Source organism: Notechis scutatus, chromosome 1 (assembly GCF_049901735.1).
Source record: "Notechis scutatus isolate UNSWTSFEM ecotype Mainland chromosome 1, rNotScu1.2, whole genome shotgun sequence".
NCBI classification, from domain to species: domain Eukaryota; kingdom Metazoa; phylum Chordata; class Lepidosauria; order Squamata; family Elapidae; genus Notechis; species Notechis scutatus.
Genome location: NC_142009.1, coordinates 63,168,926 through 63,192,202, shown reverse-complemented (window position 1 = coordinate 63,192,202; position 23,277 = coordinate 63,168,926). Strand labels below are relative to the sequence as shown.

The 23,277-nt window shown below is 37.3% G+C and overlaps 1 protein-coding gene across 4 annotated transcripts; it reads left to right on the top strand.

Moving 5' to 3' along the window:
* The first annotated feature begins 2,328 nt into the window (after positions 1-2,328).
* On the top strand, positions 2,329-21,103 carry RNF8 (ring finger protein 8). Of its 4 annotated transcripts, none has more exons than XM_087965636.1 (8): positions 2,329-2,425; positions 6,171-6,299; positions 9,133-9,867; positions 12,736-12,798; positions 14,043-14,132; positions 14,441-14,548; positions 17,296-17,500; positions 19,775-21,103. In XM_087965636.1, the coding sequence occupies exons 1-8, from the start codon at positions 2,345-2,347 to the stop codon at positions 19,981-19,983; spliced, it is 1,620 nt and encodes a 539-aa protein (XP_087821762.1). In that variant the 5' UTR covers positions 2,329-2,344; the 3' UTR covers positions 19,984-21,103. The 4 variants fall into 4 exon arrangements, with proteins under 4 accessions (XP_087821762.1, XP_087821773.1, XP_026537083.1 ...); XM_087965647.1 differs by having other exon boundaries at positions 17,296-17,507; XM_026681298.2 differs by having other exon boundaries at positions 2,329-2,474.
* Positions 21,104-23,277: the final 2,174 nt, after the last annotated feature.

Below are 23,277 nucleotides of genomic sequence, written 5' to 3'. Positions count from 1 at the left end.
TGATCTTGATGAAAACAAATCACCGGGGCCTGATGGATTACATCCCAGAGTTTTAAAGGAGCTGGCAGAGGTCATCACAGAACCACTGCACCATATCTTTAGAAAATCCTGGAGCACCGAGGAACTACCAGAGGACTGGAAAAGAGCTGATGTGGTTCCCATCTTCAAAAAAGGAAAAAAACCAAAACAAACCCAGGAAACTATAGACCAATCAACCTAACATTAATACTAGGAAGATACTGGAAAAGATAATAAAAAACCAGATCTGCTAACATCTAGAAAGAAGTAAAGTAATAATTAGCAGTCAGTACAGGTTTGTTAAGAACAGATCATGCCAAACCAATCTTATTTCATTCTTCAACAAAGTGACTAAATTAGTAGACTAGCTACAAAAAAGTGGAATAGATAGCACCACCACTAGATGGACTTGCAACTGGCTGACAAACCGTACTCAACGAGTAGTCCTTAATGCATCCAAGTCTACATGGAGGGGGGTAAGCAGTGGGAATAGTCAACAAGTGTGTGTACATGCAGCTCAATTTGTGCAAGCAGTGTGCACGCATGTCCATCACTCACGCAAATGGAGCGTGCTTGCATATGCTTGCCCATTGTGCAAGCGGGGATGAGCATGTGTGCACATGCTCACCATATCTGCAGCTTGGTTGCAAATAATTCATGGCTCATTAGTGGGCTGCAACCCCGTGACCCAGAGGTTGGGCCCCCTTGCTGTGAACCACTTAGAGAGGGCATACATCTAAGTGCTATTGCCTATTCTGTTGTATTCTCTACTCTATCCTCATTATTGGAAGAATATTATTGTTGAAGTAGAACTGCACTGTTTAATCAATTAAAAATGCTAACAGAAAGCTCCAATTATTCAGAAATTTTCTTCTCTTTTGTCAATTCTATATTCAAGATGCAGAATCAAAGAATGTCTTCTATAAAGCTATAATTACTATAAAAGCTATAAACCACAAAATGTGGTTTGGTTGGCTATGGCTTCACATACTATACAAATCCAACCAATATATTTTCATTTATAGCTTATTTTATTCATTGAAACTTAGCCAATGGTAAGTACTCAGTATTCAGTACTGAATAGACAAGACAAACTAGGATTTAGCATGGATGTAGCATGAACAGTGTCTTTCACACAAATAAATGGTTCTTTTAAAATTACCAGCTGCTAGTTAAAGTATGGTAGGTGTGCAAAGAATTTGAGTGTCCTGATCCAAGTTGGGGTGTCTCTGCATGGAAAGCAGTTGGTGTATTTAGGAGCAAAAAATCTGCTCCTTAAAGGTAGCTTCAAATGGGGTACACAACTCATACATTTTTAAAGAAAAGGTGGAGCTTTGGTGAAAGTGTGGTGTTTGAGTGTGTTCTTTATTCTGGTGATTGTGGGGTTCCTCTGTGAATCAGGTTTAATTAACTCTATTTGCATTTACAGACCTTCTTTGGTGTGTGTATTAAGTCTGGGTAACTTATTTGGTGGTTCAAGGAAGTTTGAGTAAATGAATTTCTCCTGTTTGCTATAAAACTCTCCATATAGGCATAGTATTTCAAAATAAGGAAGAAGCATCTCTTTCAAAAATATTGTTTTTTATGCAGACATGCTTAACTGATGTCAAATGTTCAATTTTGTGACTCTGCTATCTAAAATAAAGAAACCCCAAACAGGAAAAAATAATTTTTGAGCGCTTTTGAATATAATGAACACAAGGTGCTTCATCGGTTAAAATTAATTTAATTACGTGAACTTCAGCTTATGATGAAATTGTCAAATATGTTACTGAAGGAATTTGGGTATCTTTGGAAGGGGGTGGTCTGGAGTCTGGACTAAATATACTTCTTTTCATACCCGCTGAATTCCGAGTCTGTTTTCATACGTGCCTGGAGGACAAAGAGATTTCTTGCAGGCATTGTCTTAATCCTACGTTAACTTCAGCAAGAAAAGTAAATAAAAGGCAACAATTTTTAAATCCACTCGAAAGGATAAAAGTAAGAAAGTTTGCGATTGTTTGCAAAAGCGTTATTGCGCCCAAAGACCAGCAATTGCGGCAAAAATGCCCCCTTCCCGGTAAAAACGCAGCGCCCAATCAGCCCACCAGGGGTCAATTGGCTTTGTGATATACGGCTGACGAATCAGCTAAACGCAACAACAGCGCTCGCGGCTGTTTCCGGATATCGATTAATCCGGCCTGCCAACTTTTGCCGCTTTGGGTACCATCTTTGTGGGGGGCGGCTGAAGGCGGCGAGACGTTGATTTCTCTGCCCGACGTTAGGAGGAGCAGGGCCCGTTCGGCTCAAATCGAGCGATTGCTTCTGCCTGTAAGTGGCGCGGGCCATGAAAGATGGCGGAGTGTTTTGGCGGCGACGACGAGATTTCTCGTCCCTCAGGATGGCTGGGGCAAGCTTGGTGCCTGAGGCGAGTTGGCATGAATGAAGAGTGGCTGCTGCTGGAGGATGGGAGCGAGGTGAGAGGGCCAAAAGCCTTTTCTCTCGACCAGGGCTTGAGGGTCGAGGGGGGGACGGCGAAAAGAGGCAGAAAAAGGCCCTCCCGCGCCCCCTGGCAGCGGCTTAGGAATTACATCCGTGGGGTGTCTGTGCTCCCGGGAACCTGCTAGCTTTTTCTTTTTTAAAAAAATATATATTAAGTGGTCCGCGTTGAGGATCAGTGCGTGAAAACCCACCTGGCTGCGTTAAGCGAATTTTACAATCTGGAACAGCTAGCGGGGATCTTGGGGGAGGGGGGGGAAACCCCTGTGCCAGAGTAACCTATGACAGTGACTACTATTGAGAGGATGCTGCAAATAAGTGTTTTTTGAAACCTGGCAACTTTAAGATGTGTGGACTTCAAGTTCCAGAATTCTCCAGCCAGCAGGTATGGAAGTTGTCAAGTTGACATCATGGAAGTTGTCAAGTTTCAAAAACACCTCTCCTCGATTTCAAGCAAGCCTTTGGTAAGGTCTTTCATAAATTTACAGTGACCAAATGCTCTTTATTGTAAAGGACAGTGCTCTCTTATTTCTGAGAGCTGTCCTTTCAATTCATTTAATTACATTCTTGGTTTTGATCTTGGATTTTCTCTTGTAAAGCAAAGTTTGAGGCATAAAACATTACTTTTTTTTAAAATCCTCATAAACAGTTTTCAGATTTGCCACCTTCCCCACCACCTTTTTTTTTTTTTTAAGGTTTGCCCCTTTAGTTTGGGCAAGAAAATGTGTCACATCACTCATAATGTATCCTTGTGGGCAGGATGATAAAAATGGGGGTTGGATGGTACTGCTGTCCCAATGGATTTACAGATGGTGGGACAGCTGGTATCCAAAGGGTGTCCACAAATGTTTCTGCCCTGTATCTTCATAAATGACCTAGAAGATGGAGTGGTGGGGTTGTTTATTGCATACACATTATACTCAACTTTGAGGGAAGAAGACGTTGTAGAGCACTGCACACCAGAACATAAGAACAGTTTCCCCCTGAAAGCTATCATTCTGCTAAGCAAATAATTCCCTCAACATTGTGCAACTATTTACAAAGTCTGCACTACTATTACTGTTAATGTTCTCATCACTCCACCCATCCCCTCTCACTTGTGATCGTAGGACTGTAACTTTGTCGCTTGTATCCTTACATTTATATTGACTGTTTCCTGGTATGATTTGATTGCTGATTGTACCCTATGACTATCATTAAGTGTTGTACCTTATGATTCTTGATTTTTAACTAATGTATCTTTTCTTTTATGTATACTGAGAGTATTTACACCAAGACAAATTTCTTGTGTGTCCAGTCACATTTGGCCAATAAAGAATTCTATTCTATTCTATTCTATTCTATTCTATTCTATTCTATTCTATTCTATTCTATTCTATTCTATACAAGGATAGGAGGATTTCCTAATACAGGTGGTCCTCAACTTACAACCATTCATTTAGTGATTGTTCGAAGTTATAACGGCACTGAAAAAAGTGACTTATGACTGTTTTTCACACTTAACAACCGTTGCAGCATCCCCTGATCACATGATCAGAATTTGGACACTTGGCAACACTTCTATAATGTATTTATGATGGTTGTAGTGATCACTTTTTGCACTTTCTGATGAGCAGAGTCAATGGGGAGGCCAGGTTCATTTAATAACTGTGGCCAGAAAGGGCATAAAATGGAGCAAAGCTCAATAACTGTCTTGCTTAGCAATGGAAATGTTGAGCTCAATTGTGGTCGTAATTTGAGGACTACCTGTATCTTCCAGGACAAAAATCACACTTTGAAACGATACTAAAAGATTTCATATTTAGCCTATGGAAAGATAAAATGCATAAGTATAGGAATATGGGATCCTAATCTGATCCTTCTTCTAGGGGTGTACTCATCATCAGTGGAACCGAGTCCATCCATGTTACTTGTGATCACCATCATCTCTTTCCTTCCACCTTTCCCAGCATTAGAGTCTTCTCCAGGAAGTTAGGCTTTCATATTCACGAGAGACTTTAAGCGCATGCGTAACACAAACAAAGCACATACAAACACAAACAAGGCTCACTTGAACATAGCCAGCTTTCTAAGCCCTGTTTCTTGATCAGAGATTCATGAAATTTCTTTTTTTAGCTATCAGGATCCATGACTTAAAACAAAAAAGGACAACCCTACTGAATTTGTATCTGTCTATGAGGCTAACTGTTTATTGTAAAACATCTCTCTCTCTCTCGCTAAACAAACAGATGTTGTTTCATGTAAGGGCAGCCAGTGTTACTTTTCAAATTATGTTAATAATTACACAATGCAGTACTTTTTGGCTGCTTCAGGTATGATGAGTAGAGATCATTTGTATGGTAGCTTAAGTTGGATGAGTAACACGTACACCATGTGGGATTCTTCAACACCATTTTTTATAACCCAAAGAATTCCCATATCAATAAAATTATTATTTTGCATAAAAAAGACGTTTAAGGTTCTATATATCTCCTCATAGCTAAGCAGAACTGAAAATGACTCCTCAGTCTCCTGCTAGCCACTCAGGAGTTGGAAATCTCGGCATAGCCAGTTTTTGTATACTGGTTATGAAGGAGTGCAAATAACTGCTTCAAATGGGGTGAAATTAATTATTTTATTTTACTCAAAATAATTTTATGCATGTTTTATTAATTAATTTACTTATTTATTAAATGTATTTGCTGCCCATCTTTCAAACAACTCTGGGTGGCTTACAGCTTAATAAACATTAAAAATATTAAAATCATCAAATATAAAATGACAAAATAGACAAAATAAAACCATTAACGCAAGATGGAAAAGGAGGGAACTGGATATACAGGGGGCGGGGGAAGGTTGGATTAGTTTTTAATTAGTCAATCACCTCCAATGTAAACTCCCATTGGGACTCTGGCCATCTGGCAGAAGCAAGTTTTAACGCTCTTATAAAAATTAGGAGGGTGGGAGCCAATCTCACCTCGGGGTAAAATATTCCAAAGGCAGGAGCCAAAGCAGAGAAGTGTATATAAAGAATATCTCTTTTGGTATTCCATTTAGCTAAATTAAGGTTTCATTTTGAGATATGCATATAATTATCTTACTTTTAAAGTTCTTCTAAACTATGATTATAATTAAAGTAGAAATGATTCGTAAAAGTGTGATTTTTAATTTTTTTTTGTTTTGGAATATATATATATATATATATATATATATATATATATATACATACATACATACATACATACATACATACATACACATATACATATATACATACATACATACATACATACATACATACATACATACATATATATCATCAAAGTGAGCAGAATCAAATTTTTCAGTCCTTTTGCTGAGCAATATTTGTTAAGTGTAATATATATATATATATATATATATATATATATATATATATATATATATATATATATATATATATATATATATATATATATATATATATATATACATACATACATACATACATACATACAGGGGACTGAAAAATTTGATTCTGCTCACTTTGATGATATAATCACATTACTAGCCATGCCCCCTGTAACCTTGTAAAGGGTGCATTTTTAAAAGTGAAAATGTCCCATATCCTTAAAAAAAAAAGTTGTCCCCTTTCTGGTTTACAATAATTAATTAAATTACAATTTAAAAAACATCTTGTCTATTTCTTTGCTTAGGTAACTTTAGGTCGAGGAGGTGGTGTCACTTACCAGCTGTCCTCAAAATCCTGTCCACTGATGATCTCTCGGAATCATTGCATTTTCAAGCAAAATGCCAATGGCCAGTGGACCGTGATGGATAACAAGGTAAATTAATCAGAAATGAAAGATGCTGAATGTGGAAACCAGTTTGAAAAAATGACCTGGGAAGCCATATGTTTTAATGATAGAAATATATATTCATTTTGTAGGCAATTTTTGAAAATGAAGCAGTTTTTGGAACCTAGCCTGCTGAAAGTTTTAAAAAAACCCACAGATTCAGGAACTTTGTGAAAATGTCATCCAGAATGCAATATTATTATGTTTTACAGTATACTTTAAATTTATCGTCTGAATTGGGGATTGGCAAGATGGTAAGGGCATTTTAAATTTCATCAATTTTAGTTAGTATGGTCAATGATAACAGACGGTGGCAACTGCAGTCTGTTAACCTCTGAAGGGCTATTTGTAGCTCACTTGTTAGCTGAAGAATTGATGAAGGTATTTAATAGACAATAACTAAAGGTTGATGTGAATGGAAGGCCCCTTATTACTTAATTTCTTTGCTTGGTTGGATCATACTCCCAGCTGACACATGATTAAATTTCATGTTGTTTAGGAGACCCCTGTTGTCTTATAAAATGTTGGGGAACAATCAGGGGAATTGGGAAGGTCTAATGCACAAGAGATCATTCCTATCTTATGTATTATCTAGTAACATTCTTCAAATAAACCTGAGTGTCAGCTGTTTTTCCCACCTTAGAGCTTGGGGATATAGCTGAAAATAAGTTGATAAACACAGTTGGGGTTTCACTTAGCAACTGCGTCTTTTAAAGACAAATGTCTGTTTAATAAAAACCAAAACAGTCCCAATTTCTTTGCTAAACGAGGACTACTTATATATGAATCTAGCCTTTAGGAGATTTTTTTTTTCAAATTGTTATGGCAGTACCATATTTTTTCCATATAAAAGAATATGTTTAAAGTCATCAACAATAAAAACCACCCATGCATTGTTTAATAGAATATTATACTAAACATTATGATGAAGGCAATAAAATAAAAACATACAATGGGATGAACTGTTTTGATTTCACTAATAAATTTTGGCCACTTCCTCTTGAAGTGGACGTGGAGTTTTCCTGTGTACTATTTTGTGTTATAAGTCGCCTCGGCACTGATATCTAAAACAGATATTCTATAATCTTTTTAAAGATTTATACTATACCGAATGATTTTTTTAAAAAAAGAAATTATTTTGTCATCCATTAACTCAGCCATAGTATTTTCCAGATAATGGAAGCAATTTGATAGCCAGTTTACTGTAGAGATGGTGACTTTAGGAACAATTAATCAATTATAATGTATTTTGCTGGGCTTCTGCTTTCTATTAAGTACTACTTCAACCCAAGTAATTAATGTTTTGCTGCATTCACTGCCTAGAATATTTGTTGGCTAGTGGGTTTTTGGTCACCTCCAGATATTATACAACAGGCATTTCCACTGAACTGTTTTTGAAACCATTTTGCAGAAATTTGCTAGAATTTTTTTTTTATCTCAGAGCTAATGTTCAGATTTTGTAATAGTTATAAGACAATCTCCTGTATTTTCAAAGCAAAAAGGGTGCTCACATTGCAGCACTGGTCAAAAGGGCTCCGCAGAGATTATACTACCCGAGACTTCTCAGAAAACAACTACTGAATGAAAAACTGCTGGTGACCTTCTACCGCTGCACCATAGAGAGTATTTTAGCATATTGCACCTCTGTATGGTTTGCCAATTGCACAGTGGCAGATAGGAAAGCACTCCAGAGGGTTAACGTCATTACCCAGAAGATCATTGGTTGCCCTCTCCCCTCTTTGGAAGCGCTTTATAGCTCCCACTGCCTAAAGAAAGTTCAAAACATTCTCAAAGATCCATCTCATCCTGGGAAACCTTTTTTTTAATTATTACCATCTGGTGGACGGTACAGAATAATAAAAACAAGGACAAATAGGTTGAAAAACAGCTTCTATCCCAGGGCAGTAGCTCTTTTGAATTCTGCTGTATAGTGTAGTATTGGTGTGGTTTCAGGGATTTTCGGTTCAATGTGTGGAGGATGAAGGATGTGTGTTTGTGTTTATCTTCATGGTCATGGTCATGATGTGCACTGAAGATGGTGTTTGATTTCATTGTACGAGGTGCAATGACAATAAAGTAAACTAACTAACTAACTAACTATCTCTGTAACTGTGATGTTATAGTAGACAGAAGTCACGTCTACATATTTGAAGCACCCTATGTATAGAATCAAACTTGTAAATTAACTGTATTTTGTCTTGCAGTGAAGATGCCTATATGTTAACACTGCCTTCCTCTGAAGCCGCACTCATTGCGAGTGGGAATGATCCAGTATGATTTCCTTGACCAAATAGTTAAGATTCCCAAGACATTAGATGCAATAGCTGTTAAAACAGCTTGCATTACATAATCAGAACCTGATGCTAGAATTTTTTTGAGATTTCAATCTTGGTAGCAGATTTCTGTTAGGCACTTTTGCTTCTAGTAGAAGTATACAGTATTGACAACTCACGGCAGACAACTTCTTGTTGCCAACTCGCCACGGCCATCTCATCATGGCCTATTTGCTGTGGCCAACTTACCAAGTTGGCTGTGGCAAGTTGACTGTGGCAAGTTGGCTGTGGCGAATTGTCATAAACCTATACAAGAGGCTGGTAAAGAGTATTATACTGCATCTGGTTATTAATTAGCTAATTAGAAGCTATGCTAAATAAATCACTTTATTAAATAAATAAATACATTCCTTAATAGCCATATTAAATCTGCTTATCCACTGGATTACTTTTAGTTTGGATCACTTTTTTTCATTTTTTTTTCTGTTTTTCTCCATAAATTCTCCATATTTCTTTTTTTTTAAATGTTTTTTTTTAATTTGTTATAGAGCCTAAATGGTGTCTGGCTGAACTGTGAACGCATTGACCCTTCAAGGGCCTATATTTTACAAGAGGGGGACTTTATCCAATTAGGTGTGCCTTTAAAACACAAAGAAACTGCTGAGTATGAATATGCACTGATAAAGGAAGAAAGGAAGATAATTAGCCCATTTTTGGCACAGAAACATGAACAGGTGACAGAGAAAGTAAAAGACAGAAGTAAACGAAAAATTAGCTTGGAGGAATCAGAGATATCTGGAGCCGAAGGGCCTTCCCATTCTAGATCCAAGAGAGATCGAATATCCTCTGATAATGACTCTTTGGGAAAATCTCAGAAAGGCAGTATCGATCTGTCTAAACCACCCACGGAAAACACAGAAACCATAGTACTGCTGTCATCAAAACCAAGTAAAAAGGAGAAGAAGAAAAACCACTGTAACTCTGTTCAGCCTGATCAAGTATTTCTCATCTCTAAGGAACAAAACACACCAAGTCTGGAACAGTCTTGGAACAGTTTGGAACAAGTAATAAAAACTCTGGAAGACATGACAAAGCTCAAAGCCAAAGTGCAGGAGAAACAGAGAGCAGTCTTGACTGTAAAACAAAAACCCAAATTTGCTCCAAAAGAGATTCAAGTATTGGAGCAGGAGCTGCAACAACTGCAAGAACAGTTATGTACGGAGCAGCAGCAGCAGCAGCAACAAGTAGATCAGTTGGAGAAAACTTTCTGTAATGAACTACAGGTAGGTATAACCATGATAAGCTTTCATTTATCTTTTAAAATAGTCAAGCTTTAGGTGAACCTAAACTAGGGGGGGCACTGCAATGTACTTGGAAAATGCCAGTATTTAGGGTAGAGTATTCTAATAAAGGTAACATTTGTGGACTTCTGAAAAAGGTAACTTTTTGGTAAAGTTAGTTACATCTTCTATAATTTTTAACTTTTTAAACCTATTTTATGCATAACCTGCTGTCTTTTGTGGTGCAGTACCAGCACTTCATTCAAAGAAAGAATACATCCTTTGGCTTCCTAAAAAATGATCATCCCTAACATGAATGACCAGAGGGAGGGAAAGGTCAGCCTTTTTAATATTGGCAAATCTTTTCAGATTTTTAGTCACTGTCACACAATTTCAGTGATCCTCTCCTTTCTCCACAGAAATTGAAAATGTGAAAAGTTTCCTCTCTCCATAGGTTTTGCAAATTTCAGTCTTGGGCAATATGACGATCCTAAGGAATTCTAGTATGCTTAGTTTTAAAAATTAGAATTTGAGGGACTAATGGGTGCCACTATGGGAAATGATGTAGTTCCCTGGGGTGTTTTTCAAGAATAAAACAGCATTTTTATTTTTTATCTTTTATTCTTGTTTAAAATATAGTTTTAAATTACAAAGAACCCTCCTTTAAAATAAAAGAGTAATTTCATTTGATGAAAAATAAATATTTAATAAATATTTAATATTAATGGAATATATATTCTGATTACTGGCTTTAGTTCTCCAGGGTAGTTCTACCTGTTACTTCTTGGGGGAGAAATTTTGTAACATATTTTAAATTGCATGTTTTCAATAAACAACACTTTAAAAACACTTTTGGAAAAGGTAACATATATTAATATACACTGCTCAAAAAAAAAAGGGAACACTTAAACAACACAATGTAACTCCAAGTCAATCACACTTCTGTGAAATCAAACTGTCCACTTAGGTAGCAACACTGATTGACAATCAATTTCACATGCTGTTGTGCAAATGGAATAGACAACAGATGGAAAGCATAGGCAGTTAGCAAGACACCCCCAATAAAGGAGTGGTTCTGCAGGTGGTGACCACAGACCACTTCTCAGTTGCTTTCTGGCTGATGGTTTGGTCACTTTTGAATGCTGGCGATGCTTTCACTCTAGTGGTAGCATGAGATGGAGTCTACTATCCACACAAGTGGCTCAGGTAGTGCAGCTCATCCAGGATGGCACATCAATGCGAGCTGCTGTGTCTGTCAGCGTAGTGTCCAGAGCATGGAGGCACTACCAGGAGACAGGCCAGTACATCAGGAGACGTGGAGGAGGGTGTAGGAGGGCAACAACCCAGCATAAGGACCGCTACCTCCGCCTTTGTGCAAAGAGGGACATTAGGAGCACTGCCAGAGTCCTGCAAAATGACCTCCAGAGGGCCACAAATGTGCATGTGGCTGCTCAAATGGTCAGAAACAGACTCCATGAGGGTAGTATGAGGGCCCGATGTCCACAGGTGGGGGTTGTGCTTACAGCCCAACACGGTGCAGGACGTTTGACATTTGTCAGAGAACACCAAGATTGGCAAATTCACCACTGGAGCCCTGTGCTCTTCACAGATGAAAGCAGGTTCACACTGAGCACATGTGACAGACATGACAGGGTCTGGAGACGCCGTGGAGAACGTTCTGCTGTCTGCAACATCCTCCAGCATGACCGGTTTGGCAGTGGGTCAGTAATAGTGTGGGGTGGCATTTCTTTAGGGGGCCGCACAGCCCTCCATGTGCTCGCCAGAGGTAACCTGACTGCCATTAGGTACTGAGATGAGATCCTCAGACCCCTTGTGCGGTTGGCCCTGGGTTCCTCCTAATGCACAACAATGCTAGACCTCATGTGGCTGGAGTGTGTCAGCAGTTCCTGCAAGACAACGACATTGATGCTATGGACTGGCCCGCCCGTTCCCCAGACCTGAATCCAATTGAGCACATCTGGGACATCATGTCTCGCTCCATCCACCAACACCACGTTGCACCACAGACTGTCCAGGAGTTGGGGGATGCTTTAGTCCAGGTGTGGGAGGAGATCCCTCAGGAGACCATCTGCCACCTCATCAGGAGCATGCCCAGGCACTGTAGGGAGGTCATACAGGCACGTGGAGGCCACACACACTACTGAGCCTCATTTTGACTTGTTTTAAGGACATTACATCAAAGTTGGATCAGCCTGTAGTGTTTTTTTCCACTTTAATTTTGAGTGTAACTCCAAATCCAGACCTCCATGGGTTGCTAAATTTGATTTCCATTGATAATTTTTGCCTGATTTTGTTGTCAGCGCATTCAACTATGTAATGAACAAAGTATTTAATAAGAATATTTCATTCATTCAGATCTAGGATGTCTTATTTTTGTGTTCCCTTTATTTTTTTGAGCAGTGTAGAAAAAATCAATAGCAGCTATTAGGTTCAAGTGTTTTCAGCTGAAGATGTTTTTTTTTTTTCCTTCTGGTATGATAAAAACTATTGATGTTTCACTGCTTTATCTGTTTCTTTAAATTTGTTATTTGGAGGGTGGAAGAGAGAGGGTTAGGATTAGGGTTAGCCTTAAAAGAGAACAAAAGAGCATTCTGAACATTCAACAATAGAGGCATTCACGTTAAAAGTACAGTATAGTGTTTAATAGGATATACACTTGATTGCCAAAAATGAAGATAATTTTTCAGAATTTATTTATATTTTAAAATTTTAGTTTTCACAACCTGTAATGATCCTCTGTTGCATTTTTTAAGTATATGGAGAAAAAACTTTGTACATGATATCCAGCAAACTGACATTCGTTTTTTAAATATTTTTTTCTGCTCGTGATTCATATTGTGATTCATGTAGAAAGCAAACAAAGAACATGGAGAAGAAAGACTGAAAGACCAACTTGCTCAGATTCTACTACAGGTAATTTTGGAGATTTTTATGTTTTTAATCACTTAAAAGAGAAAACCTAGTTATTAGATTCATAGAAATCTTTTCATTTCCCCATGGAGCTGGTTTTATTTTGTTCTATTTTATGTTCTGTTTATCCCTTCTGTATTTACTCAGGATTTTGCTTTCTTTGTGGCCAGCTCCATCTTTTCCCTGGGCCAATCTAACTGAATTTGGCATTCCTATGCTATTTGTATCCTTAAAAGGATTTTTGGCCTTATTTTCATAAAAATATTCATATATCTCCACCACATGATTATGGGCCTTAGTTTGTTGATCAAAAATTGAAAATATAATTAAATACCTTTGTTTTGCCACAAATTCATTTCTGAAGCTACTATGGTCACTTGTAGTTTCTCCAGGGAGCGACTGCATCTTGTAGTTATAGTTGCTTCATCCACCTGATATCCAGACCAATTATCTTGCCCTACTAAAGAAACTAGTTCCTGATATCTATAATTCTGTGTTGAAGTTTTAATACTGTATTTCATAGGCCTGACTGTCAACAAGTTGTGAATTTTCCATTGTTTTGACAGCCTATTTGATAGTTGTCCAGAATTCATCCTGTTTTGTTTTTTATATTTATTTCTTTTCCATCTCCATATTGCCTCCTGTTGGTTTCCTATCAAGTTTGTGTTTTTCCTGAACTTTATATAATTAAGAGATAACAGCGATGTGACCACTGATAAATTGCTAGGACATTAGTTGTGTATCTTGGTGTAGTGTAAGTCATTATAGTGTTGGCTTCTCCTTTAGATGAAGGTAGCCAACTTCTTGTTGTTCTTGCTTAAAATTTATATTCTATATTTTATTTATTCATCGTTCATCTTTTAACAACTTTTTACATGAAGACTTCTTAAATAAAGAATATATATACATAGATGGCAAGGAGGGCAGAATGATGAAAGCAAAGGGACCTAGCCCTTTTGTGTGTGTGTCTTGTGGCATTACTTACATATACAAAAAGGGTGGCGGTTTGCAACACAACACTGCAATAATATTTTCATCATTTTGTCTAGTGCGTATTTTTAAAGTTAATAGCTCTGTGTTATCATAGACTTCTACTTTTTTAGTGTTTTATAGTTTGATAATCGTGTATAGGTGAATATTTGTACATTTTATGGAACACATTCAGAAGAGTTGAATTTTCATGGCAACCAGCTTCAGAGATATTAATTTGAATGCCAATACTGTTTTTGTTTGCTTTTAATTTTTAGCATCAGGCCCTGATGGAAGAACTGAATCGTAATAAGAAAGATTTTGAAGAAATAATTAAAGCCAAGGATAGGGAATTGAAAGAAACCAAGGTATGAGTAGACCCTATGAACATATGGAAAATGGATAGTGCAGACATTCTACAATCCTCTTTTAAATGCCTATAAAATTTCTTCAGGAAGCTCCTGTCTTCCTTTTCACTGACACAGTGTTAACTACCCTCATTTTTTCCTTTCTATGTTTAAATATGGTTGTGGATTGAAAAGCAGTATTTTAACTTACCATATTGGCAAAATTTATATTTCTGAATACACGATATTTCATCGTAAGAAGCATGTTGTCCCTTTCCTAGTTTCAGCAATGGCATTCCTAGTGTTTTTATATTCTGTCTTGGCCATAGGAGGAGAAGGAGAAAGCAAGGGCACAAAAAGAGGAGGCACTGAGCCATATGAACGATGTGTTGGAGAATGAGCTGCAGTGTACAATTTGCTCTGAACACTTTATTGAGGTAAGATAAATATTATTGTTTTGTTCAAAAGAGAAAATTTTAGAGCAAAGTGCAGATTTGTTCTTCGTATTTTTAGGAAAACCATGGGGGAAGATTAAAGCTTAAAACTTTCTGTGGAGAAAGCTTAAATAAGTTACAAAAGATTTTATAAAAAGATTTTTTAAAATGTAGACTAGGGCTACTGGAGCATATCCGATCAATTTATTTAGCAACAGTCAATGAAAAAGTCAATTGAGGCAAACATGAAGAATATCAGAAATAGATAAAACATTTTTTTGAGGTGCCTTTCTTTGCTTTGCCCTGTCTTTCCAGGTTAGACACATGGATACTTGTGAGTGTGTTTTTCAGGTGGTGACATACAGATCATTGAATCTCCATTTCCCTATTGCTACCCCCTCTAGTAATCATACTTATCTGTATAATCCTTCTAGATTATTTTCTTTTGGGATTTTAATGACTTGGCTGAGATACCTGTTTCCTCCTCAGTATTAATTATTTCAGATTTTTTTAAAGTTCTGGTTTATCAAGAGAAAAATGTGTGGGACATAATAGCTGTCTGTCAAGGCAGAATTGTTCCAGAAAACAAGACAAGAAAAAGTGGATTTCAGTTTTTTAAAAAATATTTTTTTGTTGAACATCAAAAAGAATCCTCTTGGAAAGAAACCTGGAAAGGTTGGGACAGAGCCTGAACAGTTATTTGACAGAGATACTTAGTAGTTTGTATACTGGGCAAGGGGGTGGCTAAATGATTTCTAAGGCTCTTTCCAATGCTTACATTCTATGATTTAGAACTTAACATATTAATACATATAATATATATTACATATATAATATAATTTTGGGGTCTAAATGATAGGAGAATAGCAGCCAGTTCAGACTTGACCTCTGTGAGGTGCATCATACAAAAAGCATATCAGTGAGGAGATCTGTCCAATGACTTCTGCCAAGGACTGGTTTCAAGGACAGGCCCACATCTAGTGGTATCCAATCCAAGGAAGTAAATTTAAGCTAGACATTAGGAGGTAGTTCCTCATAAGCCTTTGGAAGTGATTCCAAACTAAGTGGTGATTTCTGCTTTACTGGAGGTTTTCAAATGGAGGCTGTTGCCCTTTTGAGACCTGTCTGTTTTCCCAGGCATGGGGGATAGATAATTAGCTGAGCCTAGGTTGGTTGGTTATTGGCCTTCTTGGATGCCATATATTATGTTTCTTTTATTTTTGATTATTGTTTTTACCTTGTTGGTTTCATATTGTTTTAATTTGTTAACCATCCAGAGTCACGTTTGTGAGGGGAATTGCTATTTATTTATTCAGTTTATATAGTCATCCATCTCACTTTTATATGACTCAAGCAGCTTAAAATAAAACAACTAAAACAATAATATAAAATGCACAATATAAAAGCAAATAAAAACAAAACCACATACCAGAAGGCATCCACACGGCCAGGAGATGGGCTTTAACCTACCTCGAGGGCCTCAGGCCTAGGGAGAAAGCCAAGTTTTTAAGGCCTTACAAAAGATCTGCAAGGATGGCACGAATACTAATCTCAAGGAGGAGGATGTTCCAAAGGGCAGATGTCACAGCAGAGAAGCCAGTTAATCATATGCCCTTCCTGCCAGCTCTGGTAGAACAGATACAAACAACTAGGGAGAAATGGTTCCACAAATAACCTAATCCTAGGCCATGAGGGGCTTTAAAGGTGATAACCAGCACCTTCAATTGCATCCGGAAGCATACCAGAAGCCAATGCAGCTCGTGAAGTAGTGGTATCCCATGCACCGAATGACTGGAACCAACAACTGCCCACGTTGCTGCATTTTGCTCTAATTGAATACTCTTCAAGGGCAGCTCCATGTCAACTGAATTGCAGTAGTCTGATCTGGAGGTTACGGGAGCATGAGTGTCTGTGATTAGGGTCCCCTAGTCCAGGAACAGGAGCAACTAACACACAACCCTAAGCTGTGAAAAGATCTTCCAAGCCATGGCTGCCATCTGTTCTTTGAGCAGGAGCCGTGAGTCCAGGAGAACCCCAGATTGCACAGTGAATCTGTCTGGGCAATGCCATCCATCCAAACCCAAAGATGGAAGATCCCTGGAACCAGAAGGTCCAAAAACATAGTCCTACTTGGTCTTTCTTGAATTGAAGTAAAGATTGTTGTGCCCAATCCAGGCCCTCAGCGCTTCTAGAATCCCTTAGAAAGTAAATTAAGCTGGAAGTGATTTAATACTATATGATGCTGTTTTTAAAACACTGCCCCGTTTTATAACTTTTCTTGCCACATTTATTAAATGAACCACTGTAGTTGTTAAATTAGCAACATGGTTGTTAAGTGAATCTGGTTTCCCCAATGACTTTGCTTGTCAGAAGGTTGCAAAGGGGGATCACGTCATCCCAGGACACTGCAACTGTCATAAATGAGAGTCAGTTGTCAAGTATCTGAATGTAAATCACATGACCATGGGGATGCTGCAGAGGTCATAAGTCACTTTTTTTTAATGCTGTTGAAACTTTGAACGGTCAGTAAATGAACTTTTGTAAGTCAAGGCCCATCTGTACTGTGGAAGAAATGTGACAAAATCTGTTATACTGCACAGTGGAAATATGCAGAATTACCTTGGTAAGTGCCGGGTTTATATTTAAACAGTTCTGTTTTATACAATTAATTCTTCCCTGAGATAAACTGATGAGCAAAAGAAGGGCCTTCTATAAAGTGGCACTTTTCTTGTGTTCTTGTTTTTATACAGGCTGTTACTCTGAATTGTGCACATAGCTTCTGCTCCCATTGCATTGATGAATGGATGAAACGTAAGGTGGAGTGTCCAATATGTAGAGGGACAATATTATCCAAGACTCGGTCACTGGTTCTGGACAACTGTATTGACAGGATGGTGGAAAACTTGGATGCTGAGACAAAGCACCGGCGCCTGTCCCTTATCCAAGAGAGAAAAGGTGAGAGGTGGGTCCTCCATTCTTAGCAATTGAAATTTTTTTGACAGTAGCTTATTTTAGGGAGTAATTTAGAAATGTATCAGTAGCAAGCGAAACGTACTTCTATAGTTTAATTTTATTCCTGATGAAATCTCTTTACCTGCTTTTCTACTAGAGTTTCAGGATTGAATTGTGCTCAGATTTGAAAGGAGAACAATACAGCAAATTTGCCAGATATTTTACAAGTTGTACAGTTGCATAGGTTAACCCCCTATTCAATCCATATTGTTTAATACTAATGTGTGTGTTTGTGTGCGTGCCTGTGTGTGTATGTATGTATGTTTCTATCTCACTTTCTTCCATTATGGAATTAGAATATATAGCAATAGCACTTGGACTTATATACCACTTCACAGTGCTTTATAGCCCTCTAAGCAGTTTACAGAGTCAGCATGTTGCCCCCAACAATTTGGGTCCTCATTTTACCCACCTCAGACGGATGGAAGGTTGAGTCAACCTTGAGCCACTCAGAATTGAACTCTTGGAATGAGCAGTGAGTTAGCCTGCAATACTGCATTCTAACCACTGTGCCACCACGGCTCTTATATATGGTCTTCCATTACAAGGACTGACCAGATACAGTTCTGCTTTGCTGCAATAAGCTTGGGCTTCCAAGTGAACCAGGTCCTCAGGATCAGCTGATTGAAGTATCATGTTGCAAGTAAAGAAATGGTGTCTGTCGAGGAATCCAGTTTGCAGCTAAAATTTAGTGGTCTCTTTATTTTGGCCACTTTTTTGGGATATACAGTGATGAGATAATGGGTAGGCACATTTTGTAATAACTGATCTCTTTCCTTAATAGTCTCTTTGGAACAGTTGTGCCATTAAGTAGGATACATACATACATAAGTGTGTGTGTGTATGTGTGTGTGTTTGTGTATGTTTATGTTTATGTATATGTAGGGCAGTGAGCCCCAACCTAGTGTCTGAAGACCATTCACTGTCTGTGAGATTACTGAAAATGGTCCCTGATATAGGTGTTGGGCAGCTAGGATAAATAGTATATTGCTTGAAATGTTTAAAATCTTGACAATAGTTGACTTTTAGGAAACAAAGATGGTTCTAATTTTCCTGCCTTATATTAACATCAGGGTTTTCAGACTTTGTCCTTGTGCATTTAAAACAAAACTTCAAAAAATTATTGATCAAACATTATCAGTGTAGGGCAGGAAAAGTAGCACAAATGCTGTAGAACCATGAATACTGATATATTCATTAGGGAAGGGGTTTTAGCTGTGGGCTGTCAGACTCCTGAATGGAAAATAACCTTACAACATAGTATATGTAACTTGCAAGGCCGACACGACATGCAATAAGTTCACATGGTGCAATAGGGTTGTGTGTTTGTTGGTAGGATTCACTAGGTTAGGGATTTTCTGTCTTCACAGTGAATTGTATTGGGTTGGGGGGTTTCACGAAGGGAGGCTCAGCCAATCTCATTGTACACATGTTGTACTCTGATAATAAAGGTTTGAACTTTGGGTGTCAAACTCATGTTGGCATGGTGGCGTCACGTGATGTATCAGGACTCTTTTCCCCTTTGCTAAACGAGGCGTGGGCATGACCAGTGTGTGATGCATCCAGCTCGCAGGCTGGGAGTTTGACAGCCCTGCATTAAGGTATAAAATGTTATCAGCTGTAGGTTATAAAATATTAAAATTGGAATAAGCCCATAGGTATCTACATAGAAACATGAAACCTGTGCATATCTGAATACGTTTATTCATGAGATTAATAGATTTCTACTCTGATGTCTATATGTGACTTGAAATCCTAGTAGGACCCACCTCATCCTACAAATTTATCTACCTATGACTAGTGATTCTCAATCTGTGGTCTGAAGACCCCTTGAAAGCCATGTCACCATAAGAAGACTTGCAGAAATGTTATGATTTAAATCTTGAGTTAAATCTTGGGGGTCTATAGCAATAGTCCACGGCCACAAAAGGTATTTAAAGGAAGTCCTTTGTGAAGAAAAGGTTAAGAACCACTGGCTTTGACTATGGAAGTTCTCCAATTGGTATCTCTACAACATTGATTTAAGACGGCTGATGATGAAATGGCCTTGTGCAAAACTTCACTAGATATTTTTGTATGTAAGCTTGTGACAGAGATTTATTTGAAATAAGTTTTTAAAATTATATATAATTTTTGTATATTAAGGTATCTATATCAGCCTAAGTCATACAAACATTGTATATACTAATTACTGTATTTTTGTGTGTTTTATTGCAGGAAAGCAGATTGTTCCACCAAGCCCACCATCAGACAGTGAGAGCAGTAGTCTTACCTCTTCTTCAGACAGTGAGAGCAGTAGTCTTACCTCAACAATAGATAGTGAGAGTAGTAGCCTTCCATCTATGCATTCCCTTAGTAGTACTTTCACAAGCAGCTCTGAAAGTGATGATTATGAGGGTGACTACGATAGTCCCCATGTGATATGAAAATCTGCTCTGCATGCGTGCAGCTTTTTGGAATCTCCTCAAGACGGTTTCTGTGGGGGAAAAGGGTATTTGGAACAAAGAAGATGTCAAATTTTAAATTGTGGATTAAAGGAGCTTTGCAGGATCCTGTTCTTTTCTTCGTTGCATATATGGGTATCTTAACCTCCAAAAGTCCAAATTTTCAATTGTATGACCCATTTGTCACACTGGACTCATGGTGATTAACCCTTGTCTGTTCTTGCTATGAAAACTAGGGCTATGCAAACCTATTTGAAAGATGCTTCACAGCATAAAGGAATGTGTATTGAAAAAGTCCTGTTCTGAATCAGTCAAGCTGCTAATGTATTTTTCTCCACGCTCTTTCTTTTCTACAGTCAAGTGAAAAGAACAGGAACAGCTTCCAGAGCAAATGCATGAACCTGGCAAAACATAGCTGTTTATTGATTAGAAGAGTAGGGCTTCATACATGCTTCTCTGTGTTAATGAAGCAGATTTCTTTCAAAGGTTTTCATAGCTTGAATAAAAATTGTGAATGAGAATGCACAAGCTTGAATATCACAAATTTGAATGTTCTCTCAGTAACTTTAACAATGACAGTTGGTCAATTGAAATGTATACTATGATGTGACAGCAGTTTATATATATATCTAATGGTTCATAAGAAGAATAAGAATGGTAGCATCAGTTATAACTTTAAAACATGTTAATTTAACATGATAATTGTTAAAGTTTGCAGGAAGTGTACTGTGTTTTTCATAAAAGGATCTAAATTGTTTTCCTCAATTTCTGTTGCCAGAATAAAGTGAAATTTATTCAAAACTTTGTGGGAGGGGAAAGTAACTACTCAGGATACCTTGAGATTACAGTGAAGAAAATCACCTGAAAAAGCAGAGTGAAGAAAGGAAGATGGAAGATCACACAATATCAGTGTTCTATCAGTGTTCTAGAATTTTATTGTTATAAGTGTAAAAGACCCATGTTCCAGGCTTTGCATTCAATCCATCAAGCAATTGACTATGCCTTCTTTTTTGTTTTGGTATTACTTGAAGATATTGTTTTATTTATTAATTAAGGTGCAAGATATAAAAAAGAAATAATCTTTTATTTCTTTGTTTATGAATTTTTGTACAGTCAATGCAGTCTATCTATTTTGGTTTTAACAAGAATGATTAATTTTACACTTTAATAACGACTTTGCAAATGTAAATGTTAAGTATCATTACAAGCAATGGTAAGCAGCCTTAATAGTTGTCAATACATTACTGCAGCAAAACTCTTATGTGACAAGGTCCTATTCAGACTATTCAGCCCAGAATTTATTGGTGGAGTTACAGCCAAGTGAAAAAAGTTAAGTACACCCCCTTTGAAATGTTTGACTTTTTCAACATATTTCAATATTTAATCTTCATTTTAACAATATTGATAAAGTAAGTATACTTGTACATTTGTCACCTCAAATACCTAAAATTAGGTTTAGGTTACCAGATCTGGTGCAAATGATTAGAATACTGTTAGAGAAGATTTGGGAGGAACTTGCCTTATTAAAACCTGAGACATTTGGTTTGCTTTACTCTTAGTTGCTGAAGTGTGTGATATCACAGGTCTATTTCAAAAGATATCCCTGAAACCTTCAGAAAGAAAAAGATAATTGTCTATGACTCTGGAAAGAGATTTAGAAAGCTTGCCAGAAAATTGGATTTTAATCACTGCACTTTATAGAACAGGGCTGTCAAACTCCCGGCTTGCGGGCCAGTTAAGTCATGCACTCCTGGTTTAGCAAAGGGGAAAAATGTCCTGATACGTCATGTGGCGCTGCCATGATGTGAGTTTAACATCCCTGGTATAGAAGATCATCTACTAATGGAGAAGATTTCAAACAAGTGCCAACTTACCCAGACGAGGCTGTCCCATCAAGTTCAGCCCAAGAGTAGAACACAAGTTGCTGAAAGAAGTTTCTAAGAACCTAAAATTTCTACTGCTGATATCAAAATGCACAAGCTGCACAAATTAGATCTATATGGAAGGTGCATCAATAGGAAACCTTTGCTGTTCAGAATGAACATCAAGGCAAGATTAAAGTTTGCTCATGAACATCTAGGCAAAGACCAGGACTTCTGGAACAATCTTCTGAACAGAAGAGGTAAAGATAGATATTTGGTCACAGTACCCGAAAACATGTTTAGTGAAAACCTAATGTATCACCAAAAGTACCTATACCAACTGTAAAGCATGATGGTGGAAATTTAATTAGAGTTAGGGTGTGATTTGCTGGATCAGGGCCTGGGTAATTCACCATCATAGAATCTACTATAAATTCTTTATTGCATCAATGGGCCTTTAAGGATAATGTAATGTTTGAAGCGTAAGCCTCAACTAGAAGTGAACCTGCAACATGATAATGAACATATCAAGGAATAGCTGAAGGGAAAATAGAGGGTTCTGGGATGGTCAAGACAAAAGTTGGACCTGAGGTGCTGTGGGGCAATTTGAGATGCATGCAAGAAGCCCCTCAAACATTGTGTAGCTGAAAAAATTCTGAATGGAAGAATGGGAAAATATTCCTCCCAGATATCAGAGCTGCTAGGCAGTTATAAGAAATATATATTTGAGGTTGTTTCTGCAAATGGGGGAAGAACCAGGTATTAGAGCCAAAGGAGTGCTTTTTCCACAGAAGGAAATTGTATTTTTTGTGGAATAATTATAGTCAAATTTTCATAGTTTTTTTGTTCATCACCTTTATTGTTTGAAGATAAAATATCAATATGTCAATATAAGTAGTATTTAAAAGTTTATAAATCATTTTTGAATTTTCAATAGTTCTGCATAAATATTACCTAAAATTTAATATGTTCTCCACACAAGTCCTAATACTAGATAGAAGCAACCTAGTTAAATGAGTAAAAATATTATATATGCTCAAAGGTCCTTTTTCAAGAGGCAATTAGATTTTCTTTGTTTTTCCTTGAAGATATTTCGCTTTTTATCCAAGAAACTTCTTTAGTCCAATTATTTTTATGATGGTTTTTAGTGTTAATTCTTGGTCAGAAGAGTGTTCTGCAAACAAATTTTTAGAAGGAAGTTCCATCTATCAAACTTTGAAAGGATGTTATTTATTGTTACCATCATACTTGATCTAAGAGTGGGATCTATACTTTGCCATTAAAGTTGGTGTTCTATACTTTTTCTCTTTAAGTTTTTCTATCTGACCATTATGTCCCAAAGTAGGTAAGGTAAGAATTCCTTTCTTAATGCAAATACTGAAAATAAAAAATTGTGCTGTACAAAGGACATTTC